At 40.9% G+C, this 22,339-nt stretch overlaps 1 protein-coding gene across 1 annotated transcript in view; it reads right to left on the bottom strand.

Annotated features, from left to right (window-relative positions):
• ccdc102a (coiled-coil domain containing 102A) overlaps nt 1–22,339 on the bottom strand; it is a 44,636-nt gene that overhangs the window by 14,397 nt on the left and 7,900 nt on the right. Inside the window, exons 2-3 of the mRNA XM_008310673.3 lie at nt 4,247–4,710; nt 3,079–3,450 (exon numbers count right to left, since the gene is read on the bottom strand). Coding sequence (XP_008308895.1) covers nt 3,079–3,450; nt 4,247–4,609 — 735 coding nt within the window. The 5' untranslated portion in view covers nt 4,610–4,710. The remainder of the gene's footprint in view (nt 1–3,078; nt 3,451–4,246; nt 4,711–22,339) is intronic.

Raw genomic sequence — 22,339 nt, 5'->3', positions numbered from 1 at the left:
ACACCCCCCCCCCCCCTTGTGCAGATTGGACTATTGTTGAGCGTCCCACATCAACACATGCACAGCTTTTGTTTTAATGTTTTATTTTCTAACACTGACATTCCTGTAAAGCTGCTATTCTCACTGATCAACTGTACCACCTAGGGGAGCCCGCCCCCTACCTTGGGAACCACCAATTAATAAAACTGCCAACTTGAGGCGCATAATTCATATTCAACAGTTAGAGAATCTGAAAGTGAAAGTGTTCATCTCGATCAACTAACATGAGGAATCATTGTCAAGTTCTCCCGCTTTGTCGTTACCTTTAATTAAAATATCCAAGTTCACTTTGACTATGAAAGTAAATACAGTAGCAGCTTTTAGCTCATAGATTAAAAAAACATCAACACAATGTTGTGTTCGATATAGACGTGAAGAACCACTGACGGTGGTTTGGACGGAGCAGACGGTCACTTTTATTTTGAAGCTACAGTACGAGCTGCGTCTGAGACAAATGACTGTCCTGTCTACTGTTTATTAGAGCCATAAATCAAGGTGTAGTGAACAAATGAAAGTGGACAAGTCAATGTCACCTGAGGACAACCAAGAGTCGTTTCTGCTGTGAGTTATTTGAGTTTGAAATGTTCAATAAGGACATACAATATAACCTGTGGACCACATCAAACATCTGTTTAAATTCAAACCACCATTTGTTTTGAGTTGTTTCAACTGAGCTACAGTAACACCCGTTTACTTTCTGTTATTTTTGTGTTGCTAACATCGACGTTGGTTCATTTTCTGTGTTTCCAGTGTGAACCAAAGAAGAGGTGAAACATCTTCAAATAAACCTCCAGTCCAGCTGCTGGTGAGTCACAACATTTGAAGAACGCTGACCTAGATAAAGAGGAAAGTAAACTAAAATAACTTTGGGCTTTGGCCCGTCAGTGGGAGTTAGTGGATAGATTTCTCAACCTGGGATTGGGAACTCGGTGGAACTGAACCTCAAAACTTCCTTTAACCTATTTTTGAGAGTTTTTCTAATTTATTGGTTCAGTGAAGAAAATCAAGCAAACGTAAAAAAAAACAAAAAAAAACAAGCAAACCCTCAGCACAGCTTTCAGAACTGCTTGTTCAATTTTGTACGACTGATACCGAGGGGCAACGGTCAGCGCTTTCATTACACTTATCCTCCAGCAGAGGGACCCAGAGTGTAATAGATGATGGTGGGAAAAACACAAAGCACATCGTACCACATGTGGAAGCACTCAGTGTGTGTGTGTGTGTGTGTGTGTGTGTGTGAGCGTGTGTGTGAAAATCAGAACAATGGAGGTAGACAGGAAATGAGACTGTGCTCCGTGTGAGCAACATTTCACTTCCTTCCCAAGACCACCACTGCTGCCACCACGGCACAGTCATGGATTACTGGCAAACACTCAGCCATAATGTCTGTGTGTGTGTATGTGTGTGTGTGTGTGTGTGCATGTGTTTTCATGGAAACACAGTCAGATCTGGCTGAGGGTCAACTCTGAGGATCTTCAGTCTCTTTGTCTCCACACCTTCATCACGAGCAGCAGGACTGACGTTCACTTTACTGTACATGGACGGACGACGTTCAGTCCAGGACCGTCTTTGTGGGGACAGTGTGGTGTGGTGTGTGTTCTCTTTGTTCTGGGGTTAGGTTACAGCCGGGGTCAGGACTTTCTCTTGGGAGGGACCGAGTTTGTTCAGGTAAAAATGTGACAAAAAAAAAAAAAAAGCCACTCCTCCAACTGTGAACATGGGGACAAAACTGGAGTTTGTTTTAAATGAGCTGAAAATAAATCAGCATGACTTGACTGAGGGAGACTTGAACCTTAAATCTTTGAATTTTCAGATACTGCATACGAATGAAAAATATTTTGCTTGAGTTCAGAATAAACTGCTGAAATCTTGCAATCCTTAATTTAAAATATTGAACAGATCCAGTGTGACTTACAAGAGGATAAATAAATTGTTAAAAAAAAAAGATCACAGTTAACCAATATGGTCTAATTCATTGTTTCCCAAAGACTGGGTCGCGACCCTCAGGTGGGTCGCAAGAGATTTGTTTTTGGGTCGTCTCGCATCATGTTTCCCAGGAGTTTACGAATAATGTCTATTGACTTGGGTCGTGAAGTTGAAAAATTGGGAAACACTGGTCTAATTCACCGATTCCTAAACTGTAGCGCCCCCTTGTTACAGGACTACTTTACAGTAAACCTCCGTCTCCCCATTACTATTACTTCAAATTTACACGCAAACAAAAAAAATAATAAAATAAATACAGTGAACAACCCTGGAACAAACACAATCTAATTTCCTGTTCTGGCGAGGGCTGTTCCAGCTGCTCAGGTTCATGTTGATGTTGGCAGAGATCCTACAGGTGAAGAACGATGAGCAGAGAGCAGCCTGACAGAGAAGAAGCACTGCAGCAACACAGGATCCCCGGGGATCAGCAGGCATGATGAGAGTGTGTGAGTGTGTGTGTGTGTGTGTGTGTACCTGGTCATACTGGCGCCTATAAACTAGGACATCCTCTAACTCACACCTGCTCTGGGTGATTTTATTGCCTTTGTGTAGACACAGCAACACAACTGTCCTACATTCACTGCAGCTACAACAACATCATCATCATCATCATCGTCATCATCATCACATTATCTCTATTTTTGTTAAAAACCAACAAAGCATCTACTCTGCCTTAGTTACAACTGGGTCACTCAGATACCACCGAGTTGACTTTAATGTTTTATTAATATAATATAATATAATATAATATAATATAATATAATATAATATAATATAATATAATATAATATAATATAATATAATATAATATAATATAATCCATTAACAACCAAGTTTTTATGACTTGGACAAATATGACTACAACAGTGATGTTTCAGGATCATATTTTTTGTTTGTTTTTTAAAATAAAAACTGGCTTTCTTTAAGTTTTTCCATCATACAATTTAAAATGTTTTAATTGAAAGTAAACAAAGGACAAGGACATTTCCAGATGTCCTGGCAAATACTGACCATCAGGACAGGAAACACTACTAGTTTTTTTTGCTGACTCACCTCTTGCTGACTTGACTTTTCTCTGTCCAGGTCCACATCCCGTACAGGTTCTGGTTCTGGAGATCCTGGTGTTCCCTCCCCCGCCCTGTCTGCCCGGCTGTCATTGTGAACTTGAGAGGAAGAGGAAGACGACGCGGGGGAAGACGGAGGAATGGACGGCGAGGGGGTCGTAGCTCCACAGTGGTGGGAGGGGGAGAACGAAGGGGACGCGTGGTCACCGCGCAGACGCGCCGACTGCTGACGTAGCGTCTCGTTCTCTGAGGCCAGTTCCTGGCGCTCCCTCCGAACATTGGTCAGCTCCTTGGTCAGGGTGTCCAGTCGCTGCCTCAGCTGACGGACCTCGTCACGCGCTCGGTTGCGCTCAGCGCGAACCTGTGAGACAAAAGGGAAACTGTTAAAACAAACTTGAATTTTCACACTATAAAATAACAATAATACTTTAACCCTTCAATAACCAACCATTATTGGTAGGTATGATATTTGTTTTTTCTTTCGGTGCCTTAATTCGGATGTGTGTAGTTTTTTGGAGTTGTACTTCAGCCATGCTAAATTTGACCACATTTTTCAGGTGTATTTTAATATTATATATATTTCAGTCGATCCATTTGAGTTGAGACACATGATTTGCTGATTAAAACCAAACAAATGAGATGAAAAAAAAAATCCTGATTGAGAATGAATTTCAGGTAAATATCTGGAGTAGCAAGATTTCTAATCCTGCTGGTGAGATGTGGTAATGCAGCCAGAACTGTTAGTGAATAAATAAAAATAAATAAATTATATTATGCAGAAACATGTTCACTGTGAACTGGTTGGTGACACTTTGGATTCCCAATAAAAACTTTGGGAATGAATGTTTTAGTTCAAATCTTCAGAGAAGCCTGGCTGAGCTCGTGAGAAGGTCCAGAGTGAACAGTGAATGTTCTGCTGCCTGCATACTTAAGCCATGAAACATCAGCCCGTGATAACGATCCAGAGATTTCCCTGATGTTGTGAACGTCTCACACCCTGACTACTGTGTCCAGAAATGTCTTTGAAATACTTCTCACAGTATTTATTTTTTGACAACTTTAATTCCCTGTAATGCGATGTGGCCCATTTGTATAGACTGCAGCCCAACACCACTAGTAGTGGGACTCAGCTGAGTCGCCCTGAGTCAGTAGCCCACCTTGCTCCACTTCTCCCTCCAGTTGGCAGTACAGTCCGACCACCATCTCATGGTCTTCTCCATCTGGGCCGCTCTGGCTCGAGCCTCCTCCAGCTCCCTGAGCCGCAGCTCCTCCCTGCTCTCCCAGTCGGCTCCTGCTCCTTCACCCAGGGCTCCCAGAGATCCCAAACCCAGGCCTCCAAGTCCAGGCGACAGCAGCAGGGGAGGACTGGAGCTGGGGGTCCCTCCGGTGGGGCTGGGGGTGTGAGCTAGGCTGTCTGGAGAGCGGATCCCCCTGTCAGGCCCCAGACCCAGGCTGCACAGCAGTCCGCCTCCGCTCGACTTACCACCTTCAGACAGGTGGGGGCTGGGAGTGTGGTTCATGCTGAAGGCAGTGGTGAAGGCGAGGGCCACGAGAGGAAGAAAGTTTCAGAGTGGGGGAGGACTCAGGAAAACATTCTCACCCTCTGCAGTCGCTGATTTACCTAAAGAACGCACAGAAGAAGGACATTTGGTCAAAAAAAAGGACAACGTTAAGAGATGTGTGTATATTTAGTTTGTTGACTCTCATGTGTTTTGACATCGAGTGGAAAACATCTTAAGTAGAACTGCTTTTTGAAATTGTAAAAGATCTAGAGAAGTTTACACAAATGGTCCAAAATGACAACTGCAATTTTCCAAACCTCAAAATGACAAGTGACTAAATGTCTGTATTTTCACAAACCAATGATACGTTTATAGAGACAGAAAACCATGACACATATAAATTATTTTTTTCAACTTTCTCACCGTTATAAAACTAGGATTAAGACTGGATGGCTGGCAGGCAGAACAGTCGGAGAAAAGAAGTAAAACTAAAATACTCCAGTTACTTAATGTGGAAGGAAGCTCGACTTTCAACAGAGTGGCCACAACAATAAACACAGAAGATCTTGGACTGAGTCTGGAACCAAAGCCAAGTCAATTCAAATTCAAATTCAAATTCAAATTTGAGACATATCTATCTATCTATCTATATACATATATATATATGTATATATATATACAACACATACAAATAAATATATGTATATATTGGTGTATATATACCTGTTTATGTATATGTACACACACGACACATACACACACATACACATGCAAATATATACAGACATATATGTCAAATTGTTGCACAGACAAGAATTCCAATTAGTGTTTTAAACCACAACGCTGTATAACTATCTCTGTGGCGCAATTGGTTAGCCCCTCCCACACAGGGAGGGGCTATTATTTCACTTGTGGCGCGATTGGTTAGTGTGTACGGCTGTTAACAGAAAGGTCGGGGGTTTGAGCCCACACAGGGAGGGGCTATTATTTCACTTGGTGTCTGCCAACAGGGGCAGATCTGCTGTTCACACAAGAATTGCCCAAATATAGGTTCAATAAAGTTCTAATTATTTATTTATTTAAACTCTTTACTTACACAAGTTAAATTTAAAGTTTGTTTTTTAAAGTTTCTTAAGGTTTACAGGGATTGAATCAGCAACCGAAGCAACTGAACTGTTGTAGTTCAGTCCAGTTTATTATATACAGTTACGTCACGTGGTTACAAAACACAAATACGAAGTGACACAGGGAACGATGCATGAAACCCAAGTCCCAACATAATCACGACCAACTAACTGCCACTGAGACGTCTCTGGTTTTCAAATTAAATGCGACCAGGGTTTAGTTTTTAGGGCACGCGTTGGGAAAAAACACAGATTTTATCCATTTTTTAAAACGTCAGCTACACTCAACGCTGTAATATCTGGATGAATATTAAACAGCTCTGTCTTCTTCTCCTTTTTCTTCATAATGAAATGCCTCTGGACTGTGATTGGTTGATGTGGTTTACAGTTGGATGTGAATAGATGCTTACATTTTCTGACACGAGGACGACTGCTGTGAAGACTGAAGCTCATTAAACTGGACCTGACGTCTGGCTGTGAGAATCTAATGTGTATTTTAACAAAGGCTGTTTATGCTGAGAGTCATTTAGTCTCTGCTAAGTTAAACACCTTTCTCATGGGGCTGAAACTAAATTAAATGCAAATTAGTTATGGCTATAAACAGGAGGGTTACTCTGCGTTTGTTGTCGAGGTTAAAGGCACCAATTTTTAATTAGATAATTAAACCTGGGGGATCAATATTAAACCCTGGCCACAAATTATTCTCTCTTAAAATGAAAACACAACGCAGACACATCAACCTCTGCATTTGTGCTTTAAATATTCAACAGTACATATAAATATACACTCACAATTGACCTACTCAGTGTGAAACATGTTTAGTTAAACACAACGCTGATGTAACCACAGGGATGGAAAAAAGACCAGCAGATCAACAGCAGCTCTGAGTCCTTTCTTTGGTTCTTTTTTCTAGGTTTTTACAGCCATTTGCTGCCACCTACTGGTAGAGTATGTAATTGTTCTGAATGTCACTGTAGCATAGACTAACAAACACAAGTCATTAGTGAAATCGGATCTGTCGCATCATAATAGTGGATGGGAATCGCTGCATCGAACTGAAGAAGAGTTGATTTTTGTTGAACCAAATCTCACAGTACGTATTGCTGCTTTTTTTGTTCCTGAAAATACTTCCAAGCTGCTGAGATTGTTATACACTTTAATAAACTACCCAGAGGGCAATGAGACACTGAACTGCAGTACGAAAACACACAACACTGGCTGTCCAGTTCCTGTTAGGAAGGATCAGGTCACCGGAACAGAACATGATTCCGACTACAGATATGGGTGTTTGAGTTCAGTATCAGGGAACACCTGTATCTGAATGAACACCATTCCTTGATGTATTTAGTTGTACTTGTGGATACAAATGGGTTATGAAAGTCTGAGAAGTTCTATGTGGGTCAGTGTGCAGTATTCCTACAGGCGTCCTGATATCCAACCATATATGGGTGAAGGAAAACTGGATCAAACCATGGGCTGTTTCATTCTTCATCGATGGACTCCAGAGTGAACCAGTGTGAGGCCTACACGTCCACGGACTCCAGACCCCAGGAGCCAGAGTGAACCAGTGTGAGGCCTACACTGTCATTCAGTATGGGTGTCAAAGTAAACTCAAGCTTTTTAACTTGACATGTTTTCTTAAAATTATTTAGGGTTTGAAAAATTACAAGAGAGATTTTTACTTCTGGTTCTTGGCTTACCAAGTAAAAAAAAAGCTGAGGTCTGCCTCAGGAATGGGTGGGTCACCCTTAATCGTCCATCCACGCTCAGTGCCAGGTTTGGGTCAAAACGTGCTGGAGAAAACTCTCACTCTCGTATGTGGTGAACCTGGACGCAAACTCTGTTGGGGCCAAAAAAAGCTCAAGACCTTCCGGTGCCTCTCTTCCTCCCTCACCCTCACCCCCGCCTCCTCCCTCCTCCTCCTTTTCCTTCTCCTTCTCCACAGCAGGCAGGGGAGCCGTTAAGATGTGGGAAATACTTTAAGTGGAACAATTGAAAAGAGGAGAACTGGGTTTTTAAGTGGTGGTTTATTAGACATCGTGGACACACACCAGTAGTAGCTGCTCAATAATGAGCACCGTTAAAAACTTTACAGCGTCGTTCACTGTACAATGGCACAACTTAGTCTTTTTAGACCGAGTTTTCTTTTATTTAAATGATTGAAAAAACAGAAGGTTATCAGTGTGGGAAACCGTCTTCTGCCAAAATTCTTGACTGCACTCAGAGCGCTCACCAGCGGACCTGATATCCCCTGATGGGCCGACGGTAAAAGAGAAGACAGCGATGCTATGCTGTTTGTCAGCACGGCTGACATCATTTATAAAAATGTTTTTTTAGAAGTGAATCATCAGATATAAAAAATGTAAAAAAAAAAAATTGCTGTCGGATTCTTGTCATTTTAGACATCATATCATTAGTAGTCTGCAGGGTGTCAAGTTTTTCGCAGATTACTCAAGTTAACCAACTTTGGGGACACCACTAGGTGGCAGTTCAACTATCTAACCAAGGTCATTCCACAAAACAAAACCTAAAAAAATACAATGGCAAGTCAAAGTGGTATAAAACAAATCATTTATAATTACAATTATCCTAGAAACGTTGGAACTTTTGACGGTAAAATATTCAACCTTTTTAACGCAAAATAAAACCTTAAAAAATACAATGGCAAGTCAACGTGGTATAAAACAAATCATTTATAATGACGGTAAAATATTCAACCTTTTTAACGAAACAATTTTTTAATCAGGTTGTTACTACAGTGTGTGAATCAAATAACCCAGATTCTTTTTAAAATAGTCCAAAGGTACATCTGGTCTGAACCTAACTGGGCGGTTCAAAGTGACTTTGTTAGGTACTGACCTATAACAACAGCCAGCTGCACTGTCTGCGCCCCCTGTGGAGCAAAAACAAGCCGGCGGATCCTCATTACAAACATGACTGCCATTGGAAAACACTCAGACTCACTACTGACTCAATAAATCACGTTAAACTTACTTCAACAAGTCCCGTCGCTTTAAATTAGCCTTCAACATACATACGTTCGACTGCTGGTAACCAGATTTTTCCCAAACCGCTAGGCTACGTCCAAGTTCTTCATTCCGTGTTCTTCTTTTCTGCATTTACTCCTTCATTGTTCCTGCGTCTCTCTCCGTTTGTTCTCAGCTTTATTTGCCCAACCTCCACGTGAACCCCACCCTCTGTCAGCACAGTGAGCATTAAAGCGCACATCCAAGCAGCCTCAGGGTAATAAAGTCTTTAAAAGAACATCTGCCCTCACTGACCATATGTTGTTCATTCCAAACACTGACGAATGCTCGGTTAGAACTCAGAGATTTAACATTTAACGCACAATCAACAAGGCTCCACCACCTCCAACACACAACAGAATTTCACAAACACATTTGTATCTTATCTGGGTGATCATCTATGAGTCTGAACACACACACACACACACACATACACACCACAGGGGGCTGGTTTGCCCATGTGACTGATTTATGTAAATGTGACCATAAAAGGACAAACTGATATAAAGGATTTTTAGGAAAGTCTGCTCTGAAGTGTGTGTCTGACGCAGCAGGTGTTCTCTTCATGGTTTAATTGACAACACACAGCTTTGGATTGGTTTTTAACACTTTGCGCTGTCGTTAGATGGCTAACGAAGCTCAGAATTAATGAAGAAAAAAGAAACCCTAATTGGACAAGATATAAAATATCATTAAAAGTGCCCTAGGAGGCGCTCCATGATGGTTTGTGGATTTAGGGTTTAGGAACAGCACGGAAACAATTCCGAGACCATGGTTCTGAGATTGGAAACAGTGGGAAGTGGGAGTGGGAGTGGAGAGTCTGCCCCCAGTGGAGGAGCTTTTTTTAATGAATAAATGATCAGATCTGTTCACCCTACGTTTGGTTTCAATTTCCAGGCTTTCAAAATAAAATCCCTGCTTCGCAACTATTGTTTTTCATCGTTCACTTTTCTGAAAGTAATTAGTAGAGTCTGGCTCCTGTTTATATCACAAACAAACACGTTTCCAGGAGGGTGTATGTGAACAGTTCTGCCATAAACATGTTCAGGTGCAGTCAGTGGTTGTTCATCTGGAGACAGGCTGTTTTTACTTGGTGTTTCCATCTACAAATAGAAACGTAGAATCATGGATTACGCCACAACGAGAAACAGAGTTGTCAGAGTCTCAGCGATGTTGTCTGGACGTTGACTGTTGAACCACAGTGAAATCTCTTCATTCAATTGTCAAAATCCAAAGCTGCTGTGTTGAGAAACTCAGTTCCCTTCATGGTTTCTTACCTAGATCTCCTGCAGATTCTGCTGCGATAGTAAATCCAAATGGCTGTTACAGGGTAAACACGACTCCCCGAGTCAGCTTCTAAAAGCTGCATGTAACCCTTAGGAATATCCGTGTGAAATATGAACCAAGACCTTTTCCCAACAGCTTCCACCCTCGAGTGACATAGGTTTGAAGATCGCTCTGTTACGTCAATGAATATGACACAAAGAGAAGGGAATGTAAGACCGGGAGTAGTAAAGGGACAGTGGGACGAGCCCAGCAGTAAACTCGGTGAAAACCCAGGCTAGAATATTTCAACTGCGTAAACTCCAGAAAACCCAGGCTAGAATATTTCAACTGCTGCTGATGGTGAAGAGAGGAAGAAACGCGACCTGTTTTCAGTTGGACTAACGTTCACACTGCTCTCTGTTTTGTTGTGTTCCATTTCTATTTTTACCAGTTGGATTTCTTCCTAGATTCCCTCCAGTAGTTCCCATGAGTCAAAAATCATCAGCGGTTGTAATCTTAGAAAGTTCATAAACACAACTATTTATCTAAACAAAAATCTTATCCAAACAACTTGTTTCTTTTCATGGACTGGATGCCATTTAGAAAACCACTGAGATAAACCATAGAGGTCGTTCAAACACGTGATACTTTCCCTCCTTCCAGCTGTCTTTATTAGTTTTCAGCGAAACAGTATTGATTATGCAAAAATGAAAGCACATGGAGGAAAGAAATACAGTAAACTGTAACAAGAACAAGATGTCTGCAGGTGCAAACACAATCTCGCTGTGTGAAATGATCGAATTATCCCGGTACGGGTGGTTTCTCAGTTCAGACAATCAATTGCCAGTTTTATAAATAATACAATATTTGAAAGAATGATAAAGAAATACTCATATCTCTGCCATACACACTACAAAGGCGCGCCTCTCTGTGATATTAAAAACAGCTGACAGTACATTTCTCCAGAGCTAACGTAAACCTAATCATATCAACCGTGGCTCCGAAAACCTTCACAGTAACATCTCATCCAGTTCCAAGTCCCAGAGATGTTGAAACAGAGCCAGTCCAGGTTTTCATCTTCAATCACATATAGAGTTGGGGTTTTTTCTTCTTGTTGAACTGAAACAGGCAGACCTTCTCCTTTTGAATTTACATATGTTAGCTTGTAAACAGTTGGCTGTGTGAGACGACCTCGCCAGTAAAAACAGCCATAAATTAACGTTCAAAGGGATCACAGTGGATTTACAGAGAGACTGGAACACATTCACCATCACATGTGTTTTGCATATGAAATTTATAGACATCGTCATACCGCTACAATGTCATCAGGACATTTTTACCGCTTTTGGGGTGTGGTGATCATTGAACTAGGAAAGATTACTGGTGGGAAATAACCATTGAAAAAAATGTAAGACATGATCCACAGTAACAGTAGAGCCAGAATACAGTTAATCTGCAATCAACAATAGTCAACAGATATGAAAGAGTAAAAATCGGATACAGTTTTGTACCCGTTTTTATACAATTGAATGTTTAATTCTGGAACAATCTAGAATAAAGTCAAGAAACTTCAATTCATAATTTTGCTGGTATTTAATCCCGATTGTGCATCTGGATGGTGGCTGGTAGAACAAGTCATGTAGTCATCTGTCTACACTGTAATCCATGACCTACTGGTGTAAATGCCTGTGCTCTGGTGGAGGTCAGCAGAGAGACAACCAGTAATAATTTGCCTACCAGTAAAACGGTTCCAACCTACTGGTGTAAATGCCTGTGCTCTGGTGGAGGTCAGCAGAGAGCCAACCAGTAATAATTTGCCTACCAGTAAAACGGTTATCAATCATGACATCACGCCGAAGTGAACTGCTTCTTAAGAAATGTAACATTCAGCATTTTGATCAAAATAAACCAGTGTCGCTGAAATATCCTCCAAGGTCACACACACAGTTCTGTCAGTCGAATCTGACGGAGCACGGAGACACTGCTCTCTCTCTCTCTCTTTATCTCTCTCTCTCAGCTGTAACTAACTGCTGCCAAGCCATAGAAACCAAACAAGGTGGCAACAACAATGAGGAGGCTTGTGCAGCAGTCACTTTTATTATGGCCATCAATCACATGACTCTGTGTTTACTCTAAGCATATGCACATCCTCCGGTCCGTGACGGCTACAGGCTCCTTCTTCAAACAGGTCAATAAAAGATTGGATGATTGCTACAATGTTAAAGGTGGATCGTCGCAATTAATCTGACGCCGAGGTCCAAGGAGTTACGGTACATCCACCCCGGTGGCATTTAAAGACACCATAGTTCCATTTGGGGTATGTTAGTTCTGACAACTGGGGTTAAACTTTTTAGGGAACATTTGTATTTTGTTGTATGTAAGATTAACAGTAGCAAATTTTAGGTGAAACATTTTTATTTTAGGTGTAATATTTTGACAATGTTCAACTTTAATAACGTGAAGATGAAAACAGTCCATCAGAGACTGTTGGTGTTATGAGAAGTTTAAAAAAAAAAAAAAACTGACAAAGATAACTCAAAACTCTGGCAGAACAAAGAAAAGTCGATGTAAATAATGGGAAAACCTGAGGACAGCTCCACCTCTGGTCAGGGCAGTGAACACAGGGGGATATATGGGTCCCCAGGTGTTGTTGCACCACGAGGCTCCATCGTGAATTATTATAGAGTACATTCCTGAAGGATGACGCCTATTCTCTTATTTTCACTCACATGTACTCGCACCCTAGTGGTTTCCATGCAGAATACACTTGGAAACACTTTAAACCTGTCTCTTGGTCGGGGGTCACTGCAGCAACTCTGAGCTGGAAGAGTTTTTACACTGGAAGCCGGCGAAGTTGGGGAAAATGGTTGGTTTGAACCAAAGATGAGACACTCTTCATATCCCCCGAAACAGAAATGCAAGTAGTTGTCGGGGAAAAAATTTTTTTTTTCTATGTCTTCCACTCAGAAAATTGGTGATTTTTCAACGTCATTGTTCAGAGTCTGGTGTCAGTAGAAAATAGTAATATCATGTCTGAGGCAGACAAAGTTGTTGTGTAAACTTGTGTAAACAGTCACAGAGGAAATGGTTTGATTCCCAATATTAAACTGTGATTTTCCTTATTCAACATGCTCAAAATATCATTGCAAGTACAGTGAAATAATTAATTGTCATTATGCAACACACTTTTGTATGTTAAAAGAACCGAATCTATTTTTGGTATTTGTTATATTTTCAGTCACCATTTTGTTTTGGCCAACATTAAGTTACCTCTCACACAACATTTATCATATTTATGAATTTTAGATTATATCTGAACAACTTTATTTCTCTAAAGAATCTCTACCGTTGTGTGTTTGCTGAATCAGTCTGAGCTGAAACTCCACTGAAGTAGAATGTAACGACACACAACAGTGTTGTGTTTTAGGAAGCACAGGATTTGTCTCTGAAACAGGTTTTGAAGGCCAGTGGGTGAAAGTGGCATCAGTGTCTCAGGCCTAGAGGGCAGTGTCATGTGACCATGATTTATTTAGCAGGAGTGAGAAGGTATCGGAATGAACGAGAGATAAACGACAGTGGAGAAAAAAGGGAAAGAAAAACAACACTTTCACTCTGCTGTAGCATTTGACTTGTTCAACTGCTGGCAAATATGTAAGAGATAATTTTACTAGAATAATTAAAAGTAATAAGTAAGTGATCATGACACTAAATATTACATATAATGTATCGCAACTGATAATTTTACTAGAATAATTAAAAGTAGGTCTACAGACCTGGTACTGATCCATTAAAGGTAAAGATGTGATAATAATGAGAGGACGGGATTTTTTTTTCTTCTTCTTCTTCAGTCCAAATATTGCTGCAGTGACAAAGATGATGAAATTCCAGGTCAGAGACTGAAGAAGTGAAGTCTATGATGATAAATGGAGTGGAAGGTTGAGTCAGAATGAAACATCCTCCCTCTGAGTTTCAAACTAAAACTATACGGCACTGACTTCATAATTTTATCACTGATTTACCATCCAAGACAGAAATGCTAACGTATCCATGCTGCCCAATCTCAGTGAAGATTTTTTTTATTTTAATTTGATCTAAATGCTACCCTGGATAAACAGCTCTCTTCTTTAAGTGTAAATCAAACTGACCAGCGGTGATTTCCCAGGTTGGCGTTAAATGTATGCCTCCCTCTCAGACCAATCATGGGGCATTCTGGGCCGCCTCACAAACCCCTGAGCTAAGGCCGACCTTAGAGTCTGTGCTGCATCTGAACGATGAAGAACGCTGCTGCATTAATAAGCCTCGCTGACATTTAGCGGTGTAATTATATTAGTTTGCAGAGCGAAGTGATTTATAGATTTTTATAACTTCTATTGCTGCGGTAGGATGACTGTACAAATATGTACTTAAAGGGGAATGAAACTTTATGAGACCTTCATCATCTGAGGGAAACTCTAGAGAGGTGTCTTATGTTACAGCCAGAAATTATTTACCGATTGACAAATGGACACGTGAGCGAGGCCCACTTTTAAAAGGATGAAGAGTTCCCTTACAAGACAGAGGAGTCGACGTCGGCCTCGGCCTCGGCTTCGGCACGCAGCCAACCGTTTAGTCAGCATAAAATCGGTTTTATTGCCTGAACCGACAGATTCGACCAGGAATTCGTCTGCTTCTAATCTTTCTCTCTCCAGGATGCAGAGTTGACAGGCTCTGTGATATAAAGCTCAGCAGGCAGCTGGACACAGAGGGCTGCGCAGCGTTACCACGCTCTAATCGGGATCAAACGGCGCACAAATGTAGGCAAATCAGCCCAGCGAGCTTGTACCGCAACACATGGACTTACAAGAGATTGTTCCTTCAGATGAAAAACTCCGAAACACGTGACACCAAAATGACTGTGCACCGCTAAATTACAGATTTATACAAGAGTGGAAACAACAGACTTGAACCTGGCCTCCAGAGGTAAAGTATAGACCTGGGATGTTTTATGAAATCCAAATTGGCCTCAATTGGATATGAATTGTTAGACCTTTGAAATTTAAAGACTTAAGACTGTTATTTACCCCCCACCCCCACCCTGCTCTCCCCTCCTCCCGACACATTAAATCATCCTCACTGTTATATCAAACAGAACTTATGGCTTTTCCTATTTTTAGTTCAGAGCTCCACTGGCACGGTGAGCAACACAACGGAGGAAAGGTTCTACACAGCTGTCCTACACAAAAAATACTTACTGACTATTCTACTAATATTTATAGTAATAAGATGCTTTCAATCAAGTCCTCTTACGCTTTTTTTTCGTCTTACTTTAAAAACAAAAAAAACTCTATTTTCATTGACCCAGAGAGTGAGAAGTCGGTTTCGCTGCCCAAAATGGTGATAATGCAATGCTAACAATAAGAATTACAAAGACAAAGTAAAAAAATTAATGCTCATCTAAACCACGTACACACTGAGGAGTGACAAAGGAGGGAATTCAGAATAAAAACATTTACCTTCACCGTTTCCAACTGTAACAAAGACTTTGTTTAATTAAATTCGTTTTCTATTCTTGTGCCATTAGAGCCCAATCAAAAATGGAACATTTTAACAGAAAAACTTCCATATTTGGATATGTGTCACCTTTAGTTTAAATGTTTTGAATTGTAATTAAAACAAAATTGTAATTAAAACCGTCCTGATGATACCAAACAGGAAATGAATCCAGCTACAGTCGACCTCACGTATGTGGATCAGCATCACGTATTCACACTAACACTGCTGTAGAAACAGGCTCTCCTGCCATAGGGCAAAGCAAACAGTAGATTCTTCAGTGAGGTGAGTTTAATAGTCTTAAGTGGTGTCGGGGGGTGAGGGGTGAGGAGGGGAGTAAACACCGCCATCGTGTAGCGCATGCAAATGAGTGTGGAAGGGCCCACAGAGCAACCGTTAATTAGCCACTGCTTTAAGGTTAATGAAGCATTCAGGCAGGTGAGGCAGAGAGGTCAGGCCTCAGGCGTACATCACTGCTCCTCAGCCCCACCCCTCACCACCCCCGTCATAAAAGTCAAGACTGCAGCTGAATTGTAATAACATACAACAACACTTTGATGAATGCTAACACACACACCAGACACTTTGATGAATGCTAACACACACACACACACACACACACACAGAGTGTGAGATAAAATGATATTTATAATCTTTCACTTTGTTCTTTGTATTTTAAAAGTTTGCTTTTTTCATTTTTTGACCAGGGAATTTTCTAGAATTATTTGCTAATATAAGTGATCAGCACCAAAAGTTACACAGACACAAAGCTTTAATAAAAATGTGTCTCTGTTCCAGGCATCGACAAGGCTATAGCTGGTCTCCTCAAAACAACATAGCAATTTTTTTAACATCTTTCTTCTACTGGTGGTCAGAAGAGGCTGTACGGTCAAATGGTACTTATAGCACCACCTGTAGGGGGACACAGTCACTACTGAACTGTCTTTGGTAGAGCCACATTTTAAACAGAGAAGATCCAGGACAACAAGTTGTTTGACTTTATTTACTTAACGAACTTCCTTGTCTCTTCTCAACAAAGCTGCGATCGTGATAACGTCCGACGAGAGGAAAACTAGAAGTTTCTTTTTGAAGGTTTTGACTGTTCACTTCCACGAACCTGTGGACTAAACCAAACGTGACTCAGCTCAGCTGCTGCTAATACCTGACTTCCTGCCGTGCGCTCAGCTACACATGAGCAGCTGCAGCACATTAGCCGGACACCAACGCCAACTAGACTGACTGTGACTGACAGACTGTCTGGTATTGTTGAAAGGAGGGACAGACAAAGTCAAAGTTTGTCAAAGTTATGATGCAGACTAACTGACAAAAAGAACGAGCCATCAGTGATTTTCAATGTCTTTCGTATCTACGAGCTGCAGGGACTGAACCAGACAACGGAGCTTTACATTTTGACAGCTAGAACTGTGGACATTTTATTTCTTTATTTTTTTTTACACATCAACAGAAAACAAAGTATTGCATCATCACAACATCTGTTTTTAACAACCTTGGCTACAACAACTGTATCTGGGAGAACACCCTGTGTTTTGTGGGCAAAAGTTTAAATAAACATCCACTTCCATCGTCACCTTTTAGAACGCCAAGCTCAGGGTTAACTCAACTCTGGAATACTCCATACAATAGTTTCAGCAATGATGGACCACAATTTTATCATTTCTACAAATGTGTCTTTTGTTTTGTGATAGACAAGTATCAAATTAAAATTTGAGCACCACCTATATCGACTTGGGCAGAGAAGAACGCAGTAATATGTTATTTTACAACAACAAGTGCAGCACTCGCTTCAAAACACGTTTGAGCACCACCTATATCGACTTGGACGCAGTAATATGTTATTTTACAACGACGAACAAGTGCAGCACTCGCTTCAAAACACTACTGCAGCCGAGCCAGAGGTCATTTTTCATTTATTTTATTTTTTTTATAAAGAGGTAGCTGCAACACATTTCTAAAGTTACTTTAGTGTCCTTTCTCTGACTGAAGTGTTAAGATAATCATCTCACTCGTGATGCTGTAAACACTAACAGATGGGCTGGATAGGTCCTTAACATTAAAGTTTTAATTAAGATATATTTAATAATATATGAGGCACCGAGCACATGCACACTCATTAAGAGGATAGCTTTAAAGTTTTACATACCGCAGGACACCATATTATGCAATTATCATCCAACCCTAATTACTAATTAAACTTTTGGAACGTTGCCACGCTGATTATATATTAAAGGAATTCTAATCTCAGAGTAATAAAAGTCAAAGGAGAAAAAATAAGAAAAAAAAAAAGGTCAAAAGTTTGGAAGAGATTTCCAACTGTAGCGCTAACAACTACCATTCCTCCAGATTACACAGCCTGAACTGACATCCTGCTGGTGGTTTACATACAAGACTGAAGTCACAACAAGTCCGTGCGAAAGTCAGGCTTGGTGTGTGTAAGTTCTGGGTTCCATTAAATTAGCTTCTAAAGCCTGAATCCTGTTCAGGTCCTGCTGTAAAAGCAGAGCCTTCACCACTTCTGTCACTCTGTCGCCAAGTTACGTGAATAAAATACAAAATAATAAAAACAGAAAAGTCATGTAACGTCTATAGTACTACTGTTTATTTCTGAGCCCGGGAAACAAAAGGATATTGTGGCAGAGGGAAAAGTTTGAGGAGCGTGATTAGATCTTTGTTTATGATTTCTCAACAGATACTCATTGGACGCATGTGGGTTTGATTTGTGGCTATAAAAAGAGGCAGCCAAGCTTGACATACACATCCCAGGTAAATCCGTCATCGACAACAGCTGTGGGTACGGGCTTCACACCCGCAGACCACTGTCCAACTACACAGCATTATGAACATAGCCACGATGTATTTACTTTAGGGAAAAATTAACTGGCAAAGCCGAGGCTGTGAAGGTATCATCACGTTCTTTGTCCAACAGAATGATGGGCCGAGTGACTCCAGCTCTACAATAAAACAAAGAGAACTGCTGGACCAACTCCAGGGAACAATTCAGACGGCTCTTAAAATCTGTCTGGATGGAGTCCAGCGTAGGAAAGCTGAAGCAGCAAAATAAAAAGTTTTAGATGTAATCATGGAAATTAAATTAGTAGTTAAGGATATATAAGCCACAGTCGCTCTACAAAGACCTTTGGGGAACTTAACTTAAAAGGACTTATCTCCACGAAAAAGATCAACTCATATTTATAAGATAAAATCATTCATCTGTCCAAAGACGTTGATATTAATTCATTAGGAACAACAGAAAATGTCTTAAGTCTTAACACTTTACCAATTTGCATGAGCAAACGTTTGACTCGTTGTCGTGAACCGATGTGCCGCCATTTGTTTGTTGGCTCTGTGTCAGCGAGGCCCACGAGGAGACATGTTGCTTTAAAGCAGTGTGTCCTCAGTTCACTGCAGACCTACTGCAGTGTTACGGTGAACTCATGAAAGTATTTTATATATATATATGTTTTTATAAGACACCATATGTTGATGACGCTCTGGGGCCAAAACACTGACATGAAAACAAAACACATGTGGTATAAATGTCCACAAAACAGACAACAGGCCTTGCAGACCTCGCAGCTTCTTCTATAAAACGGTTGTATGTGATGATGATGATGTCACCTGGACTAGTCCTCTGCTGTAGAGGGGTTTGGATCAGCACTGATACCTTAAAGCAACTGTGTCCAGAGTAGTAAAGGGAAATATGGGCTTAGAGGAGGCTGCACAGCTACTTCATGGGAGGGCGGGGGAGGACTTTTAATATTTTTTTTTTTCACAGTGGGGAAAGTTGCTTCAACATGATTTATAATTTTGTGTATAATGAGAATAGCAGTTTTGTAGGAATTACTGTTTACAGAAAAGGTGGGACTCATTGATGTACAACAGCCTTTACAACACGGACACTGTGTTCTACTAAACAGGACTTTTTTTTTTTATGTTAGCAGCAGACGTACCTTTGGTGTACTTCCACAGTATCCCCCCAAACTGGTACATTTTCTTCATGGATTTGTACGACATGAATATTGTGTTCTACTAAACAGGACTTTATTCTTGATGTTAGCAACTTTTTCTTATTTTCGTTTTCTACGCACTTCAGTCTCCATCATTGCTAAGAAACCTTCCTAACTGAACCCACAGCTTTGCACCAGATAAGATAAATAATTATACAACAAATACAAAAAAATGTGCCATCACATCTGTGAGACTAACAGACGACGGTGATCAGATTAAAAGGCAGAGCTTTTCCACATAAGTTTTAGCTGAAATAAATCAATGACAGCGGCTTTAAATCAGACTATAACATTTGATGTATTTTACCTTGTGTCTGTGCCTCACCTCGCCAAAGTGTTCAACATCTTCCTGAAGCTAGACCCAAAAAAGACGTGATGATATTAAAACAATAATTTCTCCGACATATGTTTAAACAACAGTGATTTGATAATTGAGTAAAAAAAAAAAAAAAATTAACATCTGCATCTGATATTGAATACCTGTTGTGATACTGTTGGAAAAACTAAATACAGGTTGTCCATCAGTTGTAGCCTTTGGGAGTTGTTACTGATATTTAACTTTAAAACTAAAGCCAGGTCTGGAATCATGATAAGTCTGACCCCTAACTGTCAGTGAGAGAAGTCCTCCGACTCCACCCACCGCCGCATCTGCTGCTCCTATTCACCACATCTGGAAGACAGATCACACAGAGGACACCAGAGGAAAGCAATGACGCACCCAAACAAGTGAGTTTCTGTGTGTGTGTGTGTGTGTGACCTTGTAAAAGAAACACTGAGTTCAAGAATTCAAAGGCTAATGCAGGCTTCTTACACACACACACACATGGGCACAAATACAATAGCACATGCACACACACACACATAAGTAATCAATCAGAAATGCACACTCATACCAGAACAGAGACGTCATGAAACGCACCCACCCACAAGTTTGAAAAGGCCACAGTTACCTCTGAGTGACGGGAGTCGACCAAAGGCATTCCTCTGCCTGCCCTAACTCCAACTCTGCTTCCAGCCATAATTACCAAGTACTAAACAAACACAGCTAAACATAGACACACACGGAGAGAGAGAGAGAGACACTCAAATGGAATCACACTACCTCCAAGAATAAAAGAGCGCCCGCTCTTACGGTGCAGCTCCTTTTTCTGCTCACGTCTGGAGCCCGGGGAGTCTGTGTGCGACCACTCCAACCTCTGGCTTACATTTATCTGACCAAATCATTTTTCTTGCAGACAGACTGATTCCACTGTATTTCCCTAAAACGGATTCTAAACCAGATTATTCTTAACTTAACATTTGCTGATATTGGCACTAGAAAGTTCCGAGTTTCCATTCCCAGGTGGAGGTGCCTGCGGTACGACATCCTGTACAAACACTGGACCAAATCACTGGGGTTTTATAGACCAACACTAACACACTCCATTAGACTTAGAGCTTGACGTCAACTAGTCGCTGATCACAGGTCTTTTTTTTAACGCCTCACAGAAAGTAACGGGACACAGAGCTACAGGTGGGCGCCCTGGATGGAACCAGTCCACCAGGTCAGTTCATTTAAACTGCTTCCATTGCTGAATTGGCAGGTTTTGGTAAAGTTAGTCATTCGTGTTATTCCAGGTGAGGGCGTTCAAAGTGTTCAATTATAATCAGTTCACAACGACAAGGTTTTGGATTATAAAACAAAATCTGACCAGGTGGATTCAATAATTGCTTTGAAAGACTTTTTTTTTTGTTCTGGTTTTATATCTCTGCAAACAAACTTGAACTCTGAACGACTGGTGCAGAGGGAGAGAACGCAACCCACTGATTAAAAAAAAATGAAAATAACCGTGTGCTGGGATTGTCCACTGAGCTCAGGAGAGTCAAGAAAGCAGAACAAGTAAAGAAATACTCCATAAAACTTGTGTGCGTGCAGCAATTATCTTTAACCTGAGGACATTGGGCAGAGCAGGTTGGTTCCACTTGAATGGTGTGACAACAGGCCAATAGGCTTAGAGCATCAAGGATTTGCATGGAGTTAGAACCCAAACAGTACCGGTGCCGGTCTGTGTCGACACGAAACGACGGCAACAACAACAGCAGTTTTAAGAAATCCTCACCGAAACACATCGGAACGATGCAGACAGGACTGTATTCCACCTGAGAGTCAAATACTGGTTCTGCCTTGGAGAGGGTAGAATTCACTGATCCCAGAGTGGATGAAGTGAACCGTGATAGTGAGAGTAGTTGTTGTGGCACTCGAAGGTAATCAAACACAGTGATTCTCTTTAACGACACTGCCTGAATAACAGTCTAATCAAACCTCTAAAACTCTAATTAAGTCCAACCGACCTCATCCCCAAAATGACCTGATCAATATTTTTTGGACAATTAAAAATCAGTAGATTATAAATCCCTAGATTAATCTTTTCTGTCTCCTATTTAGAATATGTCCATTCACAGTCACCAATCAATCAGTCAATTCACCCAGACTACTGTCCTTGACCCAGTTGGCCAGACTAGAGGTGAAGTGATTTATTGACCCGAGTGTCTGTCCATGTCTGACTCAGTCACAGTTGGATGTGCTCGGCCTTTTTACAGCTTGTTAGCATTACGTTCCATCTGCTGGACCTGTCACGTCACTGGCCAACACATCAGACTTAGCAAGGAGCAAGTTGGTTCAAATGTGCAGCAGTGAAAGTGACAATTTATCAGAACAAGATGATCACAGTGAATGTCTCGGCAGGTTCTCAGGCAGCCAGCTCAGCTGTCCAACTGTTCCTAGAGACAAAGACAAAG

This window comes from Cynoglossus semilaevis, chromosome 5 (assembly GCF_000523025.1).
Source record: "Cynoglossus semilaevis isolate Cse_v1.0 chromosome 5, Cse_v1.0, whole genome shotgun sequence".
NCBI lineage: Eukaryota > Metazoa > Chordata > Actinopteri > Pleuronectiformes > Cynoglossidae > Cynoglossus > Cynoglossus semilaevis.
This window is presented reverse-complemented; position numbering and strand designations above follow the sequence as displayed.